Source organism: Leuciscus leuciscus, assembly GCF_965113295.1.
Source record: "Leuciscus leuciscus genome assembly, chromosome: 15".
NCBI lineage: Eukaryota > Metazoa > Chordata > Actinopteri > Cypriniformes > Leuciscidae > Leuciscus > Leuciscus leuciscus.
The window spans coordinates 33,793,062-33,812,004 of NC_138739.1; the positions used below are offsets into that span (position 1 = coordinate 33,793,062).

The 18,943-nt window shown below is 38.8% G+C and overlaps 2 protein-coding genes across 5 annotated transcripts in view; both read left to right on the forward strand.

The window, feature by feature from the left end:
- The window catches only part of LOC309475526 (uncharacterized protein), a 32,503-nt gene extending 13,817 nt beyond the window's left edge, over positions 1 to 18,686 (forward strand). Inside the window, exons 1-6 of one of the 4 annotated variants that reach the window (XR_014197695.1) lie at positions 12,486 to 12,500; positions 14,742 to 14,860; positions 14,981 to 15,171; positions 16,831 to 16,871; positions 16,956 to 17,282; positions 17,489 to 18,686. Coding sequence is in view for 1 of the 4 variants with exons in the window: in XM_082138370.1 (XP_081994496.1) it covers positions 16,248 to 16,258; positions 16,831 to 16,871; positions 16,956 to 17,282; positions 17,489 to 17,730 (621 nt within the window). In the remaining 3 variants the exon portion in view is untranslated. Of the gene's footprint in view, positions 1 to 12,485; positions 12,501 to 14,741; positions 15,172 to 16,214; positions 16,259 to 16,830; positions 16,872 to 16,955; positions 17,283 to 17,488 lie in introns of those variants that run through there. The other 3 variants (XR_014197694.1, XM_082138370.1, XR_014197693.1) reach the window with 3 other exon arrangements.
- LOC309475524 (T-lymphocyte activation antigen CD86-like) overlaps positions 1 to 18,943 on the forward strand; it is a 226,337-nt gene that overhangs the window by 181,490 nt on the left and 25,904 nt on the right. The window lies entirely within an intron of this gene.

The window sequence follows — 18,943 nt, forward strand, 5'->3', positions numbered from 1 at the left end:
TGTGCACGCACACACACACGCACACACATGCACACGCAAAGGCACAAACACATGCATGTTCTATCATCTATGAATGTCATGTCATTTTGGGAGAAAACACATCAGGCTGTTCCATTGTCGCACAATGTTGCCATATGGCAACGCACCCAAAAGTACCCCCCAAAAAAAAAAAAAAAAAAAGATATATATATTTTTTTTATTTGAGTCTATTTTATATTTAAAATAAAAAACACTGTAACATTTTTTTCCATGATTGCATAATAATGCGTGCAGTAGAGGGTTAAAAATATATAAATGTGTGTAATGTAACCGCCTGTAGGCTGCCTATAGCTTTTTTTTTTTTTTTTTTTTTTTTTTTTTTTTTTTGGATTTCCATTCGGAAAGAAAACAATCTAATTACTAAGCAACCACTGAATGGAACAACACAAAATATATATCATTTGCCATTTATTAACTCCTAACGAGTGCTGAGTAACCCCTTAAAACCGAGTGTACCGCCAGCAGGCGCCACCTAGCTGCGAAAATATTCATTACCATATTTTTCAAAATTTTTGCCTTGATTAACACAAAGTTGATGTCATTTGAAAGCTTAGAGTCTGAACTTGAATGTATCCACTTTGAAAAAATCGTAAGTATTGCGGAGTTATTTGCTGATAAATAGAATTTCTTTTTTTCATAATCTATAAAATAATGTACTGCAATGTGTCAAAAAACACCATACAGCTCATGAAACATTCACAGATCATTGAAAATGACACTTCATTTTTTACAGCATATTATTACAATTAAAATGAGCCCAAAATTAACATAATCTATTGCTTTTATGACAAGATATTCTTCATGGAGAAACAATTGCCCATGAGGGGGCATAAAAGACTGTACAAAAAGGCTATATGTCTTATTTGCACTCTTGATGTTTTAGAGTGTCACCCCTTCATTGCTCTGCACTTTTTTCTGCACAGTGGCTGATCTGTAGTTTGTACCACCAAAAGTTTCTCTGAGTTTTCCTATTTTTTCGTATTTCCCATTCATTTCCTATGGTCGGTCATTTTTACACGAAGGAAGCTAAGTGTGACTTTTTTTTTTACGACCCTTTAACATATCTGAATCATCTTCTTGATTTTTTTGTGTGTTCACATAGGTAATATAACAAAAGCCACCAAGTTTCATCCCCTTCCGATGAAGCAAAAAAAATAAAATAAAAAAATAATTCAAAACGTAAACGTTTTCGTGCATTTTTGCACGAAGAAGCCCAGAGGGTTAAAATGTCATTGTATATCAACATATATTAAACCAGATGACATTTATTTGAACAACATATAGCACAAGTACACTGTGTTACTGTGTGTGGAGCGAACCCCTGGCCAGTATGGGAATACTTGGACTTGGAAAAACGAACGCGTGGTTGTCCTTGAGTCGAGCATGTATCCAATTTCCAAAAATTGTGGACGCAAAGTGGCTGCAAAAGGAGGAAACACATAGAACATGTTCAGGAACACCATCCCTCCATGCAGAGAAAGGTATGTTCCGTTTATAACTTAAGGCCAAGTATGATTTCTGTGATGCAGAGGATATCCCGGAATCCAGTCATGAAAATGGAATTTACAGTAACGTTACAAGGCCTAACGTAGATGTCACGTAAAACACACTAAGGTAAAGCCGTACAATAAATAAAATCGCGACTTGGTCTGTGAATAATAAAGCGCAAAAGACTGCTATATATAAATGTATAATGTGTGCGAATGAGAGGGCCGTTTCGTCTACTACATACTCGAGTAGGGGAGACCGGGGACAGTTGCAACACTTTTTGCATTTCTCTCAATTACTCAGAGACTTTTTGGACTAGACCAACCAAATTTGTATATATTAAACTTGCATCTGTCTGCTAATTACCCATACCATTTAAAGATGATTATATATGACATATCGTTCACAGTATTTATTTGAATGGAAGAAGTCAGATGTTGCAACTGACCCCGACCCAGGGGACGGTTGCAAACCAACCCAGGGACGGTTGCAACATGTTAAAAATACCTTAAATTTCATTAATTAACTTAAGCTTTTTGTCTCAATGAGCAAAGAATTCTGAAAATATTAACTGTTTTAGGCCTACTATAATATTATAGTATTATTTATTTCAATAATATTATTGTAGCCTATTATTTATTTATTTAGTCATATTTATCAAATAACAGTTATTGAGTTTTGTTTGTTCATGTGTAGAACATAGGCCTACATAGATTCAGTGTGCAGGAGTTACAGATGCTATTCAGTCTCTCCATATTTCAGTGTCAGACAGGAAGAATTTAACTATTTGCAATGCAACAAACTTTTATTAAACATGCAATTTATAACATGTTGCAACCGTCCCCAACCCTATCATCCATGACAGAACATCATATGCCTGCTAGACACACTGACTTTGACACATGCTAACCATGGCACTTAGAAGTCAACAAAACAATCATTCAAACGAAGTAAGTTTTAATTAATTCATACAAAATTTCAGGACAGTATGACAAAAATATATCTCATGAAAAAATTTACTTTCATACCTCCAAAACAAGTTTTGTTCAATACATACATCAGCAGATGTTGAATATGTCTACTGTCTTCTTGGTGGGTGGAGGGTCTAACTGTGCATGTGCAGTATGTGTGTCATCACTCTAGCTTGTTTCTGATTGGAGAAAAATGACATGTTGCAACCATCCCCTGTTGCAACTGTCCCCGGTGTCCCCTACGCGTGGTGCTCATGAGCCGTTTCTCAATACCAAGTACGCAAAGTTCGGACTTGAGTCCTTGGTAATTCGGACTTGACAAGTTCGACTCAGGAGAACGAACTCCCGAGGACGGGAGGACGCAAGTCCGATAATTCTTAAATGGAACAGCGGCGTACTTGATAGCGTCACTCAGCTCGCTCTGGCTACTCCGGTTATCTCTTTATGTATATCTAGACTACAAATAAAACAAAATATGTTATAAACCACCACTCTGCCTCTTTTCATTTTCATTTAAAAAAATCTTAAACATAATGGCCATAATGTGGTTCAGGCAACGCAATTGATTATCTTCACTGCATATTTATAACACGCAATATAAAGCACAACCCTGACTCTTTTTGTTTTCATTTTTAAAATATGATAAATAAAAAACATATTAGCCTATAATATTGATCATTAAAACTAATATTTAGCAAAAAGAGACAGGGTTGTGTCATTTTATTTTATTATATATGTACATACAGTGAAGAGAATGTAGGCAACATGTATAATAAAATATTTTATATGTTTTAAATATATAAAATAAAATGACATAACCTTTTTTGTTAAATGTCAGTTTTAATATAATAGCCATTATAAAAGTATAAGTAGCCTAAAAGGTATAAGAAGCTATACAATAATAAAGCAAACGATTCAGTCAAACATAAGTCAGCTCTCTAGGCTACAACGTTAAAGTTAAATAGACTAAATAAAGCTATGAAACTTCACTTTGCCCTCAGGTTAACGTTTTGCCAGGGAACAAATTATAGATTAATGAGACAAATAAAATAAATAAATAAATAAATCTAATGGAGGGTTGATGGGGATTTTGGGAAAATGGCAAACAGTCTGCCAGTTTGATTCATTGGCATTAATTGTGGAGTTTTTGGTAGCTGATGTGCCTTCCCAGGATATTCTTTTGGGTTTTGACTTTTTGAGTAAATATGGTGTTGTTGTGGATTTTGGTAAAAAGGAGTGTCGAATAATGGGTAAAATGTTTCCCCTGATTGTTCCGGCAGATATTGATAAACCCCAGACTGTGATCGTCTTGGAAGACACTGTAGTTCCCCCACGTAGTGAGGCAATCATTGCTGGAAAGGTGGATAATTCCTTCGTGGCCTGTTGTGAGGGTATGATGGAACCATCAGACACATTATCAAACCAATGTGATGTAATGATCGCTCGGGTGGTCTGTAGAGTGGAGAGGGGTAGACTGCCGGTACGAGTGATTAATGTAACTAAAGATGCCCTTACATTAAAGGGGGGTATGAGGCTGGGAACTTTACATACTGACATTGAGGTGGGTTGTAGGGCTGAACATTTGGGCATGGGCGAGGATGAGGATGGCCCAAATGAGCCTTGGTCTGTTGACAAGCTTATTGCTCATTTTGGGTTGCATCAGAAGAATTTTACTCCATCTGACTTAACAGATATTCGTGAGCTGTTACGAAGAAATATGTCTGTGTTTAGTGAGGGGGAGGGGGATTTGGGGAGAACTCACCTGACACTGCACCAGATCGATACAGGGGATGCGAAGCCTGTGAAGTTGCCACCCCGTCGTGTTCCCCTCCATTTACAACGTGAGGTGTCTGACCATGTAAAGCAAATGTTGGCAAATAACATAATTCAGCCTTCTCATAGTCCATGGGCAGCTCCAGTAGTTTTGGTACGTAAGCGTGATGGCGGCCTCCGTTTTTGTGTGGATTATCGCAAGTTAAACGATGTAACCCGGAAGGACGATGATGCTCTTGACAGTCTGAATAAAGCTTGCTGGTTCTCCACTCTTGATTTAGCCAGTGGTTACTGGCAGGTGGAGTTGGATCCTAGTGATAAATATAAGACTGCTTTTATCACTCGGCAAGGTCTGTTTGAATTTAATGTCCTTAGTTTTGGTCTTTGCAATAGTCCAAGTACATTTCAGCGACTGATGGATCTGGTGCTGGCAGATCTTCAGTGGACTACCTGTCTGGTGTACCTGGACGATATCATTATATTTGGACGGACATTTCAGGAACATTTAGGCCGTCTGGACGAAGTTTTAATAAAGCTACGCCAGGCTAACCTTAAAGTCAAGCCCATTAAGTGTAACCTGTTTGCTACTCAGGTGCAGTATTTGGGACACATCATTTCATCAAAGGGGGTGAAAGCAGATCCCGCAAAAGTAGAGGCTGTGCGTCAGTGGCCGGTGCCCAAAAATCAGACAGAGGTCAGGAGCTTTGTGGGTTTAGCCTCGTACTATCGGAGGTTTGTGAAGGGGTTTGCTGAGATTGCTCGCCCCCTGCACCAACTCACTGAGAAAGGCAGGCGTTTTAAATGGACAGAGGCATGCCAAACAGCCTTTGAACAGCTCAAACTGAGTTTAATGTCAGCACCTGTTCTTATATACCCTGATCCCTCTAAAACATTCATTTTAGATACGGATGCTAGCGATGCGGGTATTGGGGCTGTGTTGTCACAAGAAGAGGGGGGGCGGTGAACATGTTATAGCATATGCCAGCAGAGCCCTTACTAAGCAGGAAAGAAAATATGCCACAACCAAGAAGGAGTTGTTAAGTATGGTCACGTTCATCAGGCATTTTAAACATTACCTGTTGGGTAAGGAATTTGTCCTGCGAACAGATCATAATTCCTTGAGGTGGCTGCATAATTTCCAAGGTTTAGAGGGACAGTTAGCCAGATGGGTGGAGCAGTTAGCAAGCTTCCAATATAAAATTGTTCACCGTCCTGGACGAGGGCATGCTAATGCTGACGCCCTTTCTAGGCTGCCTGCTTACCTGTCAACTCCAGTGCCCCCGGAGCCAGCCCCACAGACACGAGGGGTGCCTGTAATAGCTGCAGTACAAAATGTGCCTCCCAATGTAAGCTCAGGGGGGGATGAGTTGGCTCGGGCGCAGCGGGAAGATGCCGAGTTACAAAAGATCATTGCTCTAAAAAAAGAGGGAGTGACTTGTTTGCAACCACCAGACGATCTACAAAAGTATGCACCGGTATGGTGTCAGTTACAAATGCAGGGCTCCCGGTAGGTGAGGTTTCCCCCATCGAATTCGGATGCCGCAAACCAGGTCCAGGTGGTTATTCCCACTGTAATGGTGTCAGAAATCTTAAGACAGTTGCATAATGATGTTACGGGTGGACACTTGGGAATACAGAAACTACAAGCAAAAGTGAAGGACCGTTTCTATTGGCTGGGCTGGTTTGGGGATGTGAAGCGATGGTGTCGTGAATGTGTGGATTGTGGGTCTAGAAAAGCTGTGGGGAAACAGTGGCGGGCCCCACTCCAATCGGTGGTAGCATTAAGGCCATATGAGCGGGTGGCGTTGGATATTTTGGGACCTCTCCCCGAAACCCCCAAAGGAAACAAATATATTGTAGTAATTGGGGATTACTTTTCTAAATGGACGGAGGCGTTCCCTCTTCCGAATCAGGAAGCTGAGACGGTGGCTAAGTTGTTGGTTGAACAGTGGGTGTGCCGCTTCGGAGCCCCTAGGATAATCCATACTGATCAGGGCCAAAATTTTGAATCTAGGTTATTTAAGGAAGTGTGCCAGTTGCTGAACATTCATAAGACTAGGACATCACCTTATCATCCTCAATCTGATGGAATGGTTGAAAGGTTTAACAGAACATTGGCCTCCATGTTGTCTCTGTTTGTAGATGATAACCAAGCTAACTGGGACATTTTGTTGCCTTATGTGATGATGGCCTATAGAGGCAGCGTTCACTCCAGTACTGGGTTTACACTAGGGGTCGACCGATTAATCGGTCGGACGATTAATCGGCCGATTTTTTGCATTTTTTAACATAATCGGCATCGGCCAATATCCAGTATATCAAGCCGATTATTAGGCGGGCGCATCTGTGGGCAGCCTAGTGTTATTGTTGTGGAACACGTGTTCGACGCACGCTGCGCCTAGAGTCATTCTCCAGCAGAGTGAGCAGACCTCATCCAGTGCCAAGGAAGGAGCTAAGTTCCTTGGAGAAAACTCCTTTATATTTAATTAAAACCTTTTGATATGTTACTGCCAACTTCGAGAAAAAATATGAATAGGCGACATGACGTTCGGCTACTTTGGATATTGATAGCGTAGTTGAGGTTGCATTAGCACAGCAGAAGGGTTGCTATCATGTCACAATAAATAAGCAAGAATTTTGCAATTACAGACAGAGAATCTGATACTTTTATTTGTTCTGTTTTGTGTGTCTTATATTTGAGAGGGTTGTCACTCAATGCAGAGAAATAAGTAATAAAAAAGTGGCCATAGGTTAGTGAAGGACTGGCTTTGCTTTGCTAGCGTCGTCGCTAGGGTTGGGTAGCTACAGACAGACCCGGTGCTGACCGCTATTTACCGGACCGAATATCAATGCGGATTTCTGTGCTTCATTTCGGTGCTACTGTTATGCCTGTGCTTCTCTTGGATGCTCTGAAAACGGACGTTAGAATAACAGAAACATCGCTTCGCTGCACGTGACGCTAGTCAGCAGCTAACTTTAGCATACTGTTAGCTAGTAGCTGGATTAAACACGGTTAAAATGCTGGCCAAACAGTATAATGTGTGACTGTATTTCACTGTAGACTAGGGGTGGAGCGGTACATGTATTCGTGTTGAACCGAAACGGTACGGGCGTCACTGTTCGGTGTATAAATTTACACGGAGAATACATGGTATAAAAATAAATAAAACTCGCGTGCAAATTAATTCATGTAATGCGGAACTGCTGTTAGATACGCGGGTTCTTTGGGGACACCTAATCTGTAGCTCCGCTTTAGCTCTGAAGCAGGCTGCGACGTAAAGATTGCAATGCTGGAATATGGTGTGTGTGGGAGAGAGAGAGAGGGAGAGAAGGGCGCGGGCGCGATCGAAAAGTCGCGTGTGTTTAAAGTCGCAAAGTGTTTACTTATATTTGTGTGTGTGTTTGTGTGTGAGGCGCGGATGCGATCGAACAGTGGAAACATAAAAACATACTCCGTCATTTTGTTTACAAGACATCATTCAAACTGCAAAGTGTTTAAGTTACTGTTAATTAAAATTTTAAGGAAAACAAATATATTAATCTGAAATGTAGCAAATTAATTTTCAATTCATTCAGGTACAATTACCAAACATATCTCAAGGTCACAACAAGTGCAGATTGGTCAAGTGTTCAATAAATGTTTTTGTTGAGAAATCTTGTCTATCTTAAGTAATTATTTTTGTTATATTTTATCTTTCAAATAGAGGTTAAAAACAATCACATAATCGGCCAAATATCGGCCAAAATAAATTGGCAGCATTAATCGGCCATCGGCCAACCCGGATTTCAAAAGATCGGCATCGGCCTGAAAAAACCCATATCGGTCGACCTCTAGTTTACACCCTATAAAGTTGTTTTTGGGAAAGAGATAGTCCTTCCTGTGGATGTTATGCTTAACCTGGGTGGTGGGGAAAGATTCTCTTCCGCTTCAGAGTATGTGGCTAGATTGTTGGAGACATTGTCTACAGTGGTAGAGGCGGTAAAGGGCCATCAGCTAAGAGCCTCTGTGAAGCAGAAGGGAGAATATGACTTCAGAGCACATTTCCAATACTATTCTGAAGGAGAATTGGTGTGGGTCCGGGGGAAAGCTAGGAAAAGGGGTCTCTGTCCAAAATTACAACGAAGGTTTAAGGGGCCTTATAAAGTTACAGAGAGGATAACCGAAGTTCTGTATAGACTTGTGCCAGTTGAGGGGGGGGGGGGGGGGGGGGGGGGGGGGGGTCAGAAATAGTGGTGCACTTCAACCGACTTAAACCATTTCTTTCTTCTGTAACAGAGGTTACCAACCAAGAGGGTGCAGAGAGCCCACGGATAGCTGGCATCCCACCAAAGGAGACCTGGCTGCAGACTTCAGCTTCTACAGCGGGTCGAGAGAGCGAGGTGGTAGTGCCAGGGGCCCGATCCGAAGTGCCCCCAGTCACACCTACAAGGGGAGCAAGCAGTGTGCCAGGAAGCTGTGCTGCCTCAGCGGGATCACAAGGGCAAAGAGACTGCCCGGCCCCGGCCACACAGAACCAAGATGGTCAAGAATCTTCACATACTGGGCACATGCAAACATCCATGACTAGCCATCCTGCAATGACTGGGGAGGCCCAGCAAGGTGCATCGCTATCTAAAGACTCACACCTAGGACGACCAAGGAGGGCACCAGTGTGGTCCCTGGACTATGAAATGTTTTGAATTCGACTCGAGGACGAGTCTGCCTTATGGGTGGGGGGAGTGTAATGAAGTGACGCTGGATAAATGCATTGTAATGACTGTTGTGTGTGGGGGGGAGGGATTTGAGGGAAGAGTGGGTTGAGTTAAGTGATTGTTCGCACCTGACGACTGATGAGCGTGAAGGAGCAGGAGCTTTGGAACAGTGATTATTGTGAGTTTCAAGGAGAGGGGGAGAGATAAAAAGAAGAGCACAGCAACGGGTAAGAGACTGAGAAAGCGCTGTGTTGTTGTTACCGCCGAGCTGCACTCAAGGTTGGGGGGTGGGTGCCGTTCGTATGCTACTTAGGGCTGCCGGCGGCGAGGATAGTTAAGCGGGCTAATCTGTAGATAAGGCCGGGTATAGGAGTGTGTGGGCGGCGCGGCTTCTCAGCAAGGGGTGCTCCGTTTCCGCTATAATAGTTTGGAGGCCTCACGAGCGCTGGACTGGTGTTTGTCTGCTCCCTTTGCCCACCAGCGCCAAAGCTTAGACCCCGGGGGAGGGTCTCGCATCCCGGGAGAGTTAAGTGCTGAACTTTTTGTATGTGTGTGTGTGTGTGTGTGTGTGTGTGTGTGTGTGTGTGGTTTTTAAACCTGGCAGTATAGCCATTTCATGATGGGGTGGAAGGGTTATGATGAGCTGAATTCTTATGTTGTAGTCTGATGGCGTCTTGGGTATGAAGTTTACGTGCATTGTGAACGCGTGCAGTGTCCTACGGGGGTGATGTGTGTGTGCTATAGCTTTTGCCTATTTATTGCGTGTGCGCTAGCTTTTGTATGGCTTATTTATTGCGGTGTTCTCTGTGTAGCATGCTCCATTGTGGTGTGGTTCGCCAGGCTATTAGCATTTGTGTTTGGGACTTCAAGAGCCTGACCCAGTCTGACATGTTTGGTAACTGCATGAATTATATTAAATAAAGATTATTGTTTCTACCTCTGTGGTGCTGTTTGCTTTGTAGAGTAGATTCCTCTAGCCGCAACAATCTGACCTCACCTTCTAGGTTTATTACACACCGAACTACCCGCAAGTGCTGTACATTACTCACACAGGTCAGTTTATTTGACGAATGAAACTTGTGAGGTAACGCACAAACGCAGCGCTGTTTCACTTGGTCATCACTATCACACACTAAACTGCATTTGAGTGTGTTGAAAGTTTTAATGTTATTCTGTGTGTTAGTTTATCTGTGAGACTAGCAGTAAGCTAGATTAACATTAGAAAAACATTCTGATCATATTCTAACATTTCATCATGTTGAGCTGTATAACATTGATTAGTTTTATGTACATTTGCTCACCTGTCTAATAAAGTACATGCAAGAGTGGCGTCTCTGTCAAGTTGAAGTTTGTCACGGACGTGTAGCATCTCGAAAATCAGGGGGCTTTTTTTTTTTACCAGGAATATGCTAAAGGACTCCTGATGGAGTTTGGGATCCTTGCCACTGTTGCACTATACAAATAAAGGTGACTTGACTTGAATAGCCTCTTATTGGGTTGATTAACCAAGCACTCCATTAAACATGCCCTAAATTTAATCAAATGAGACATGATGTTTTATTATAATGGCACTTCATATTTAATGGTATTAGATTATTTATTAATTGCATTTAATTGATTACACTTTGTATACTTTTACACTTTGTAAACGGTGTTTTTTAAACACGTTTGGCTTGAGTTTTTGATGCATTTACACTGTTCTGACCAGCAGGGGTCACCAGCGTGTCGCAATTCTAGCACTTCAAAACAGTGAATCATTTTTAAAAAATTCGAAGAAATTGGTTCAGTTGATTCAAAGTTACGAAAAGCTTCGTTTCTCTCATCAATGATATATTTTATATATTTAATACCAATAATAATAATAATACACTATAGTCATTTTTGCTTATGGTTTAACTGAATCATCGAAGGTCAGAAGCAAGTACATTGGTCAGTAAAGTGAGATTAAATGCATACAAAATTATGTTTTATTTAACATATTAAGTTATTGGAGGTTTGCATAGTATTCTGATTCTGCATTTCACTGATTTTATTCATTTTAAGGAATATTGAATCTTTTTGTGTGTGCTTGTGATATGAGTAAATGCACGCTCACATTACACACAGCGCCTCTGCACTTGGATCTGTCTCAACATGGGGACCGGAGAGTGTCAGACAATAAATGGGAAAACAAAGTAATTTGCATGACTTATTTTGAAAAGGTAACTCAGATATTTTGTTGTACATTTTAAAAGTTACATAATCAAGTTATCCCCAACACTGCCCTTACATAGTTTTTGGTAAACATACACACATACATAATACAGTACATACATGCATAAACAGCACATCTGTGTACTGACATTTAATTGGTGTGCACATTCTGAACGCCACTGTCTCATCATCATATCCAGCGCCTTCCTTATACTTGCTGAATAGGCCTACTGTACATTAAAAGGTTATTTTGAATAGTATCTGAGGGATCTATTGGGTTTATATGGTGGAAATATAACAACTGCATCCTCTTGAGCGCAGAAGAGGAAACATATTACACTCTGTAGTCCTGTGTTGTGTCCCATGATGTGAAGAGCTGTGTTAAGTTTGAGTTTCACATCAAGCACCACTTGCTAGTAAATAAAACTCATCAGATAAAGGCATCAGGTCAAACCTGTGCAAACTATTGAAGAACAATCTAACTGAATGCCTGTGTGTATTTCAGAAACAGTGTGATGATTATAGGCATCACAAGCATTTTTACCACATACTAAGACAATATACAAAACAAAATGCTGTGATACAAACAAAACAAAATGCTAATACATACAATACAGAATAATATTTCATAAGAAGAGAAATGCAAACCTGGTGGCCATGACAAAAGAGGACAATAACATCGACACTAGGGCTGCAACAACTAATCGATAAAATCGATAATAATCGATTATGAAAATCGTTGTCAACGAATGTCTTTGTCGATTAGTTGGTCTGCTCACGTCACGGGGAGCGTTTACTGATGACGTCACTTTCATGACAACACAGTCACACGCGAAATGGCAGAGAGTACAGATCAACCGGCGGCAGAAAAAAAGTTTGCGCCCCAAGTCATCTAAAGCATGGGAACATTTTACATTAAATGCAGCAAATAAGATTGTAACCTGCAAGTTATGCAACGCTGAGCTTGTGTGGCATGGAAGTACCACAGTGATGCACGAACACATGAAGAGGAAACACGTTGGTGTCACGGATGAAGGTGAAACATCAGCACGCTAAGCAAAAACTGTATATCCTCATTATATGAAGATGTGAAAATGGTATAGTCTAGTTTAATTCAATGCTACCGTGTAAACAGCTTGTAACCACCCAAAGTTTGGTTACTGTTTTTTTTGTAATACCACTACTATGCAGTAGGGGGCTCTATGTGTCATGCTCCTTTGTATATAACCATGTGGGAGAAGAAGTCAGGTTATGGGGTGAAAAGGGAAGCATGGTTCTTCTCTCGTAGTTCACCCATGCTGTTTAGAGTCCAGGTTAAGAAACTATTGTTTCAAGCTTAACCAAGTAAGTGTTTTCTTTGTCTGATTTATGTCAACTGTGGTTATTTTCTACTGTAAACTGTATTTAGTTTGTCGGGTTTTACGGATGTTGTTCGTTTTGAAACCAGCGTGTTAATGCTAGTATGTATGTTTTGTTTGTAGAATGACTCTTTGAGTATCATCTATATTCCTTTTGTCGAGGAGGCTCAAGATTGAAATTCGAACTGGAACATGAGTTCCTAATGGACAGGGGCTTCAAAGCCTGACTGCGTTCATTTGGGATTTGGAGTCATTGTGGATTGTTACTAATTGCTGCTTCACCTCGGTCATGGGACTATTATTCTATTCCTCTTCATTACTGCAAATGGAACAATTGCTTCTATGATACGAAACATTGAATGTACTCTATGGATCACAGGACAATGGAAAACTAATGTTATCAGTTATTATTACTATTGCTACTCAACAATGACATTATTGCATTTGTGTGAATCTTTGGGGTTTATGTTCTTATATATTGGGTGGTGTCTATGTAAATATACCCGTATGGGTCGTCTGATATAAACTGAAAGCATTTCTATTGGTGTGTTGAGGTTTATCTTTGAGCTGTTTACACTCTTGATATTCATAAAACAAGTTTGGTCTGTGAGTCCCTCCCTCAAAATTATCTTGTAGCATGTCTCACTAGGAGTAGATAGAGAGTCGGTTACAAGCTTTGTTTACTAACTTCGGGACAGTCACACTAGATCTATTTTGTCTCGACCGTCAGGTTGCGCAATCAGTTCGCTCGCAACATAAGTGATGGATTAAAATAGCGCTACCGCAGAAATAGGTTAAATTAAATGGTGTTTACAAAGTGAAGCACTATAAAGGCAGTCAATAACAGCAGCAGTAAAATATAGTTTTTTAGTCACTGTAGTCAGTGGTTTTCAGCGAATGCTTGTGCACTAATGCATAATTTTTCCTGTCCTTTTAATCAAGCCTGTTAGCTTGCTGCGTACCTCCATCCCGCTCTCTTTTTATAGCATTTGTCTACTATTAAGTTTTAATTGTTTTTCAAACGCGATCCTCAGTGGCTGATCAGAGGCTCTACTACGTTCACATGCTTGTTTTCAGTCTTTCTATATTTAATTTATCAATATATCCTTATAATTCATTTAATTTTAAATAAAATGTAAATTATATATTTCACAAAATTAATGGAGAGGAAGTACCAGGAGGCATTCCCAAAAATTAAGAGTGCTATGAACACCACCAACAGCAGAATGGCTTTAACTACTGATATGGACAAGTGTTGCCACTATGTCAAAATTAAAGATTATATTATTAAAACTCAATGTGTGGCTTTTGCACTTTTTAAAGTACACTTTTACACATAAATACCCCGATTTAGGGTTTTATTTATAATAAACAAAAAAATGTAATCAAATTTTTTTGAAAACTTTTATCCGATTAATCGATTATCAAAATAATCGTTAGTTGCAGCCCTAATCGACACTGAATAACATTTAAATAACAAAACAAATCAGTGTACTTTTTGCCTTTTCTGTCTCACTGTTATTGTGTTATCAAACTTTTTTTTAATTGTGTGTAAATATGTAATTTAATGTTAGCAATGCTTTGGCAATGTAAAGCTTTTTACCATTACAATAAAGCCACTCGAATCTTGAATCTATCAGCATTTTATTAATGTAAAGAATAGATGTATACAGCAAAACTAAAGTAATGTACGTGTGCCAATTAATAAAAAATAAAAAAGTTCAATTAAAACAAACAACACGCAACTGAACCTGCATGCTGATACTGTATGATTATAAGCAAAGTTTGAAAGGCAAATTCATTGCAAGACTGTGAGCTTTTGCTTTCTCTCTCTTTAGTTGAATAAACAAAACATACTACTTGTACTTTAGTTTCTCCTCCCATCAGTCTCTTTCTCCTCCCATCAGTCTCTTCCTCCTCCCATCAGTCTCTTCCTCCTCCTATCAGTCTCTTTCTCCTCCCATCAGTCTCTTCCTCCTCCCATCAGTCTCTTTCTCCTCCCATCAGTCTCTTTCTCCTCCCATCAGTCTCTTCCTCCTCCCATCAGTCTCTTCCTCCTCCTATCAGTCTCTTTCTCCTCCCATCAGTCTCTTCCTCCTCCCATCAGTCTCTTTCTCCTCCCATCAGTCTCTTCCTCCTCCCATCAGTCTCTTCCTCCTCCTATCAGTCTCTTTCTCCTCCCATCAGTCTCTTCCTCCTCCCATCAGTCTCTTTCTCCTCCCATCAGTTCATCAGAGAATATCAGCCTCAGTCTCTCAGAGCTTGTTCAGTCTGTCAGGATGAAAACGAGAGAGGAACTGTGAAGAAGATCTTTCTGGACTGAGATCAGATATGAAAAAGAAACAGGTAATATCTGTTGTAGAAGATTAATTTGTTAATTCATTTTTGAAAACCATTTTTAAAAGCCAGGCTGATTTGTATCCTTGATAAATTAAATTCTCTCTCTTTCATTTTTTTTCTCTGTAGGTCAGAATGAGGATGTCACTGGAAGCTCTGCGTTCTTGTCCTGCTCTTACAGTGTTAAAGTCAAGACATGACAGTAAAGACTATGTGACAGCAGGAGTATAAGAAGACATCATTCAGAGAAATGTTTCAGGATCTAGAACACTGTGTTTTCTCAGAGGAGTTTAAGAAAGAAGCTTCACTCAGATACTCATGTAAGTCTGAGAACATTTACTCATTTACTGCTGTTCATTTCACTAATACTGGATCAGACGTCACATCAGACAGAAGGACGAGTAAAGCATCCTGCTGAAAAGACCAGCTTATTTTTATTATTATACATCAAACTTTATTATTTTTCAGTGAAACTAGCACAATATTTGGTACACTTAAAACATGTTATTGGTTTACTATACATGATAAAAAAAAAAAACTGCAAATGTTTTTAAACATCTTATTATATGTCATTTAAAATTTGTATGAAATAGTGGCAAGTAAAAACTATGAATTACCAGATAATTTAGGCAGTAAAAACAGTAAAAGGACATTCAAGTCATTACACATTATAACATATGAATACATTTTTTATAAATAATTCTTATCAGTAATGTACATTGGTGTGTTTCGAGTGACACTGATGTAATTTACTGTAGTTAATGATTATTGCATTATTTTAGTGTTGTGTGTTACCCTGATGGTGTTTTGTATTTGTGTTTGACCCCGTGCACCGTCTATATGAGTATTAATCTTGTTTTATTAATAGGCCATTTCTATTTTGCCACCTGTATTATTATGGTGGTTATTGGTACATTTTAAAGTAAAGACAATTTTTTAAAGTTAAAGTAGGTATATTAACATTATATCACTTAATGAAATATAAGGTTGGCATCCTGTTAAACAGTCTAGTCTAACCAATGAAAATTATAAATAAAATGCTTTTAAAATAAAATAAATGATACAGATAAAATAAAAAGCTGAATTAAAGTGCATATATGACAGACAGATTATTAGAGATTCAATTACTAAGATCAGAAACATTATGATATTAATAATGGTGAAAATTCAGCAGAAGATCATGATTCTTTATAGCCTACCGAAGTAAATTTAAGATGAACGGATATCTGCGCATGTCTGATCATTCACGTGATTTCTGTTGACGTCATTTACGTCTGATGTCATACGTAGAACGCATGCAGTGCGGAAGCTGAAGAGCTACGATACTTTCTGGTGAAAAAGTAGTATTTCACCCTAATTAAAAAAGTAAAATATATATTGATAATATTGTTCCACCATGATAATCAGGTATGTTTGCTGAATGCAGAATATGAAACGATATTTGCACACACATGTACTTCTCAGCAGTGAAGGCCTGGTGTAACGTTAGCTTGTTGCTCGTGTTTGTCCTGCTGTGTTTTGGTTGTCAAATGCTTTAATTAAAAGGGAATTTTTAGTGTTGTTAAAATATTAAACATGAATTGTTAAGTAATGATTGTAAAGTAGTTTATCTGCTGTAACTATTATTTTCATTCAGTTTTTTTTTTCTTTTTTTTTTCAGTTTTTCTGGTACATATGCAGAGTTTTAGTTGATAGTAGTTTGATTTGTAATGAATTCAAGGTTTTGCCAATAGGATAAGAAGGGTAAAGTTGTCTATTTAAGAACATTTACTGCCAGTTTGTAACGTATTTAGAGATTCATTTTATTTCTTATCAGTGATCATTAATAAAACTCAGTATGGGAGGGACACACTATCCGATCTTACCATCTTACCTTTATTATGTGTGTTATGTGGGAATCAAACTCATGACTTTAGTGTTTGTACCGTACTATTCAAGTTGAACCAAAGGAAGTTAAATAAACTTTTTTTTTTCTGCAGTCACGGCTTCATCTGTGTGTTTGCGGTGCTGATAAACAAAGGTGAGCATCTGAACAAACTACAGTTGAAAGTTAAATGAACTGACTGTTAAAGTACATTTACAATTAAAGTTTGTGTTGTTTCAGTGTCTCTGCAGGAAACAGTAGAGGATGTTATTGGTGGTTCTGTTCTCCTGCCGTGTTCTTCCACTGAACATGATCATGAACTTCAAGAAATGAATGTACACTGGAGACACAATGGCAGCAAACTTGTGTATGATATAGTCAAGGGTAAAGATTCACTAGAGTCACAGGACCCTCGTTACAAGAACAGAGCTGAAACTTTCCCATTGGAGTATGAGAGAGGAAACTTCTCCATCAAACTCACAGATCTCACTCACACTGATGCAGGAAAATACAGCTGCCAAATCACTCCATCAAATGAACAGAAGACTGTACAGCTGATCATCAACGGTGTGTGAAACTAGTAAATTAGGTCATGAAGTTTTTAATTTAATAAAGTTGTTTGCTTTAAAATCTAAATACTGCAAGAAGTTGATCCCTTATTTGATGTTCATTAGTGATGTTTCAGTCTGAATGTTTCTGTATATAAATTATAGTTGGATCTGTTATCTTTATCACTGTGAGGTAAAATGTCCTGTTATACTTTTTTGTTGCAGAATCAACAGCAGGAAAAGTGACCATATCGACTGAACAAGAAAACCAAGGAGAAACAGAACCAGACAGTGTGAAAACATCATCGTTTGGCATTGCATCTGGAATTATAGTTACAGTTACAGTTGCAGTTCTAGTTATAGGTTTCATTGTTGCTTGGTGGAAAAGAAAGAACTCAAGCAGTCGTAGGGCAAACAGACACGACACGAGTTCAGACACTCATGAGGTTGAACACATGAATCGGTAATAACTGATAATAATGATAAAGCATTTGGTACATGACACAACTGTATAACTGTAACAGCAGAAACTGCTTGAGCTTTAGCGCTAAACACAGAGTCAGTGGAGGAGGTGGTGCTTCCAGTTTTGCTGCCACAACTTTTAGATAGAAAAAGTTAGAAATCATAAAATCGTGTAAAGCATTTGTTTGAATAACAGAGAACAGAGTATAATAATGTAGATTGAGTGAGTGTGTGTTGCTGTATTTACCGCTGATCACATTAAGCCTATAACAGTTTTATTGTTCAGATGTTAGGATGGATTTTAGGAAACAGCATTCTTCCTTTCATTCATCCGTGCGCGTTTGTGTCATATCTGTAAGTATAGGAAAGAAGGTCAGGCTAGCACTACAGGTATATACAGTGGAAGTTGTTTAAAGCCACAAAAAATAAGTTTATCATCGAGACCAATGGTGGCAATGGTTCTACGATCTTCTTAAGCTTACGATGCTTTTGGGAAATACAGACAAAATTCACAAAACAGAGTTTATGTTGGTAACACTGCCCAGTCTAAACAACAGCAGAATATGAGTTACTGACCTGATCATAAGACATATTTTCTTGAATATCTGTCTTTCATTATTTATATATACATATATTTTTTTAGGAGTGAGAGAGTTTAATGCTGTTAGTGACATTTGCACTGATAAAGACGATCGGTAACCATGGGATCAGAATGTAGGACCATTTCACTCATGTAAGAAAAAACTATCATGATTTGGTAGATCATAAATATGAGATTAAAAAATTGAAATTATGACATAAAATGTCAATTATGCAATAAGGCAGAATTATGAGAAGAAAGTTGAAATAAAAAATAAAAAAAAAATAATAATAATAATAATAAAAAAATCTAAATTGACTAAGTCCTAATAATGATAAAGAAGTCAAAAGTGCTGCACCTCAAACCATCAGATTAATCTGTGCAGAAAAGCGAAGCGATTCACAACTCTTGTATTCACCAGAACTTAATGTTCCTCTACAAGTATTTTATTCTGCAACTGCTAAAGGGCCAAATGTTACATATTCTAGCTTTAATGGCTATATACCCTTTATGATCATCACTTTAAAGTAAAGTGCTTTTCTAGTGTGTATAAAGTGTGCTATAAATATCCTTGCCTTGTCTTTCCACTTTGTAAGTTACATATAGTTTTTACAGTTTTCTGATGTAAAAGACTGTTT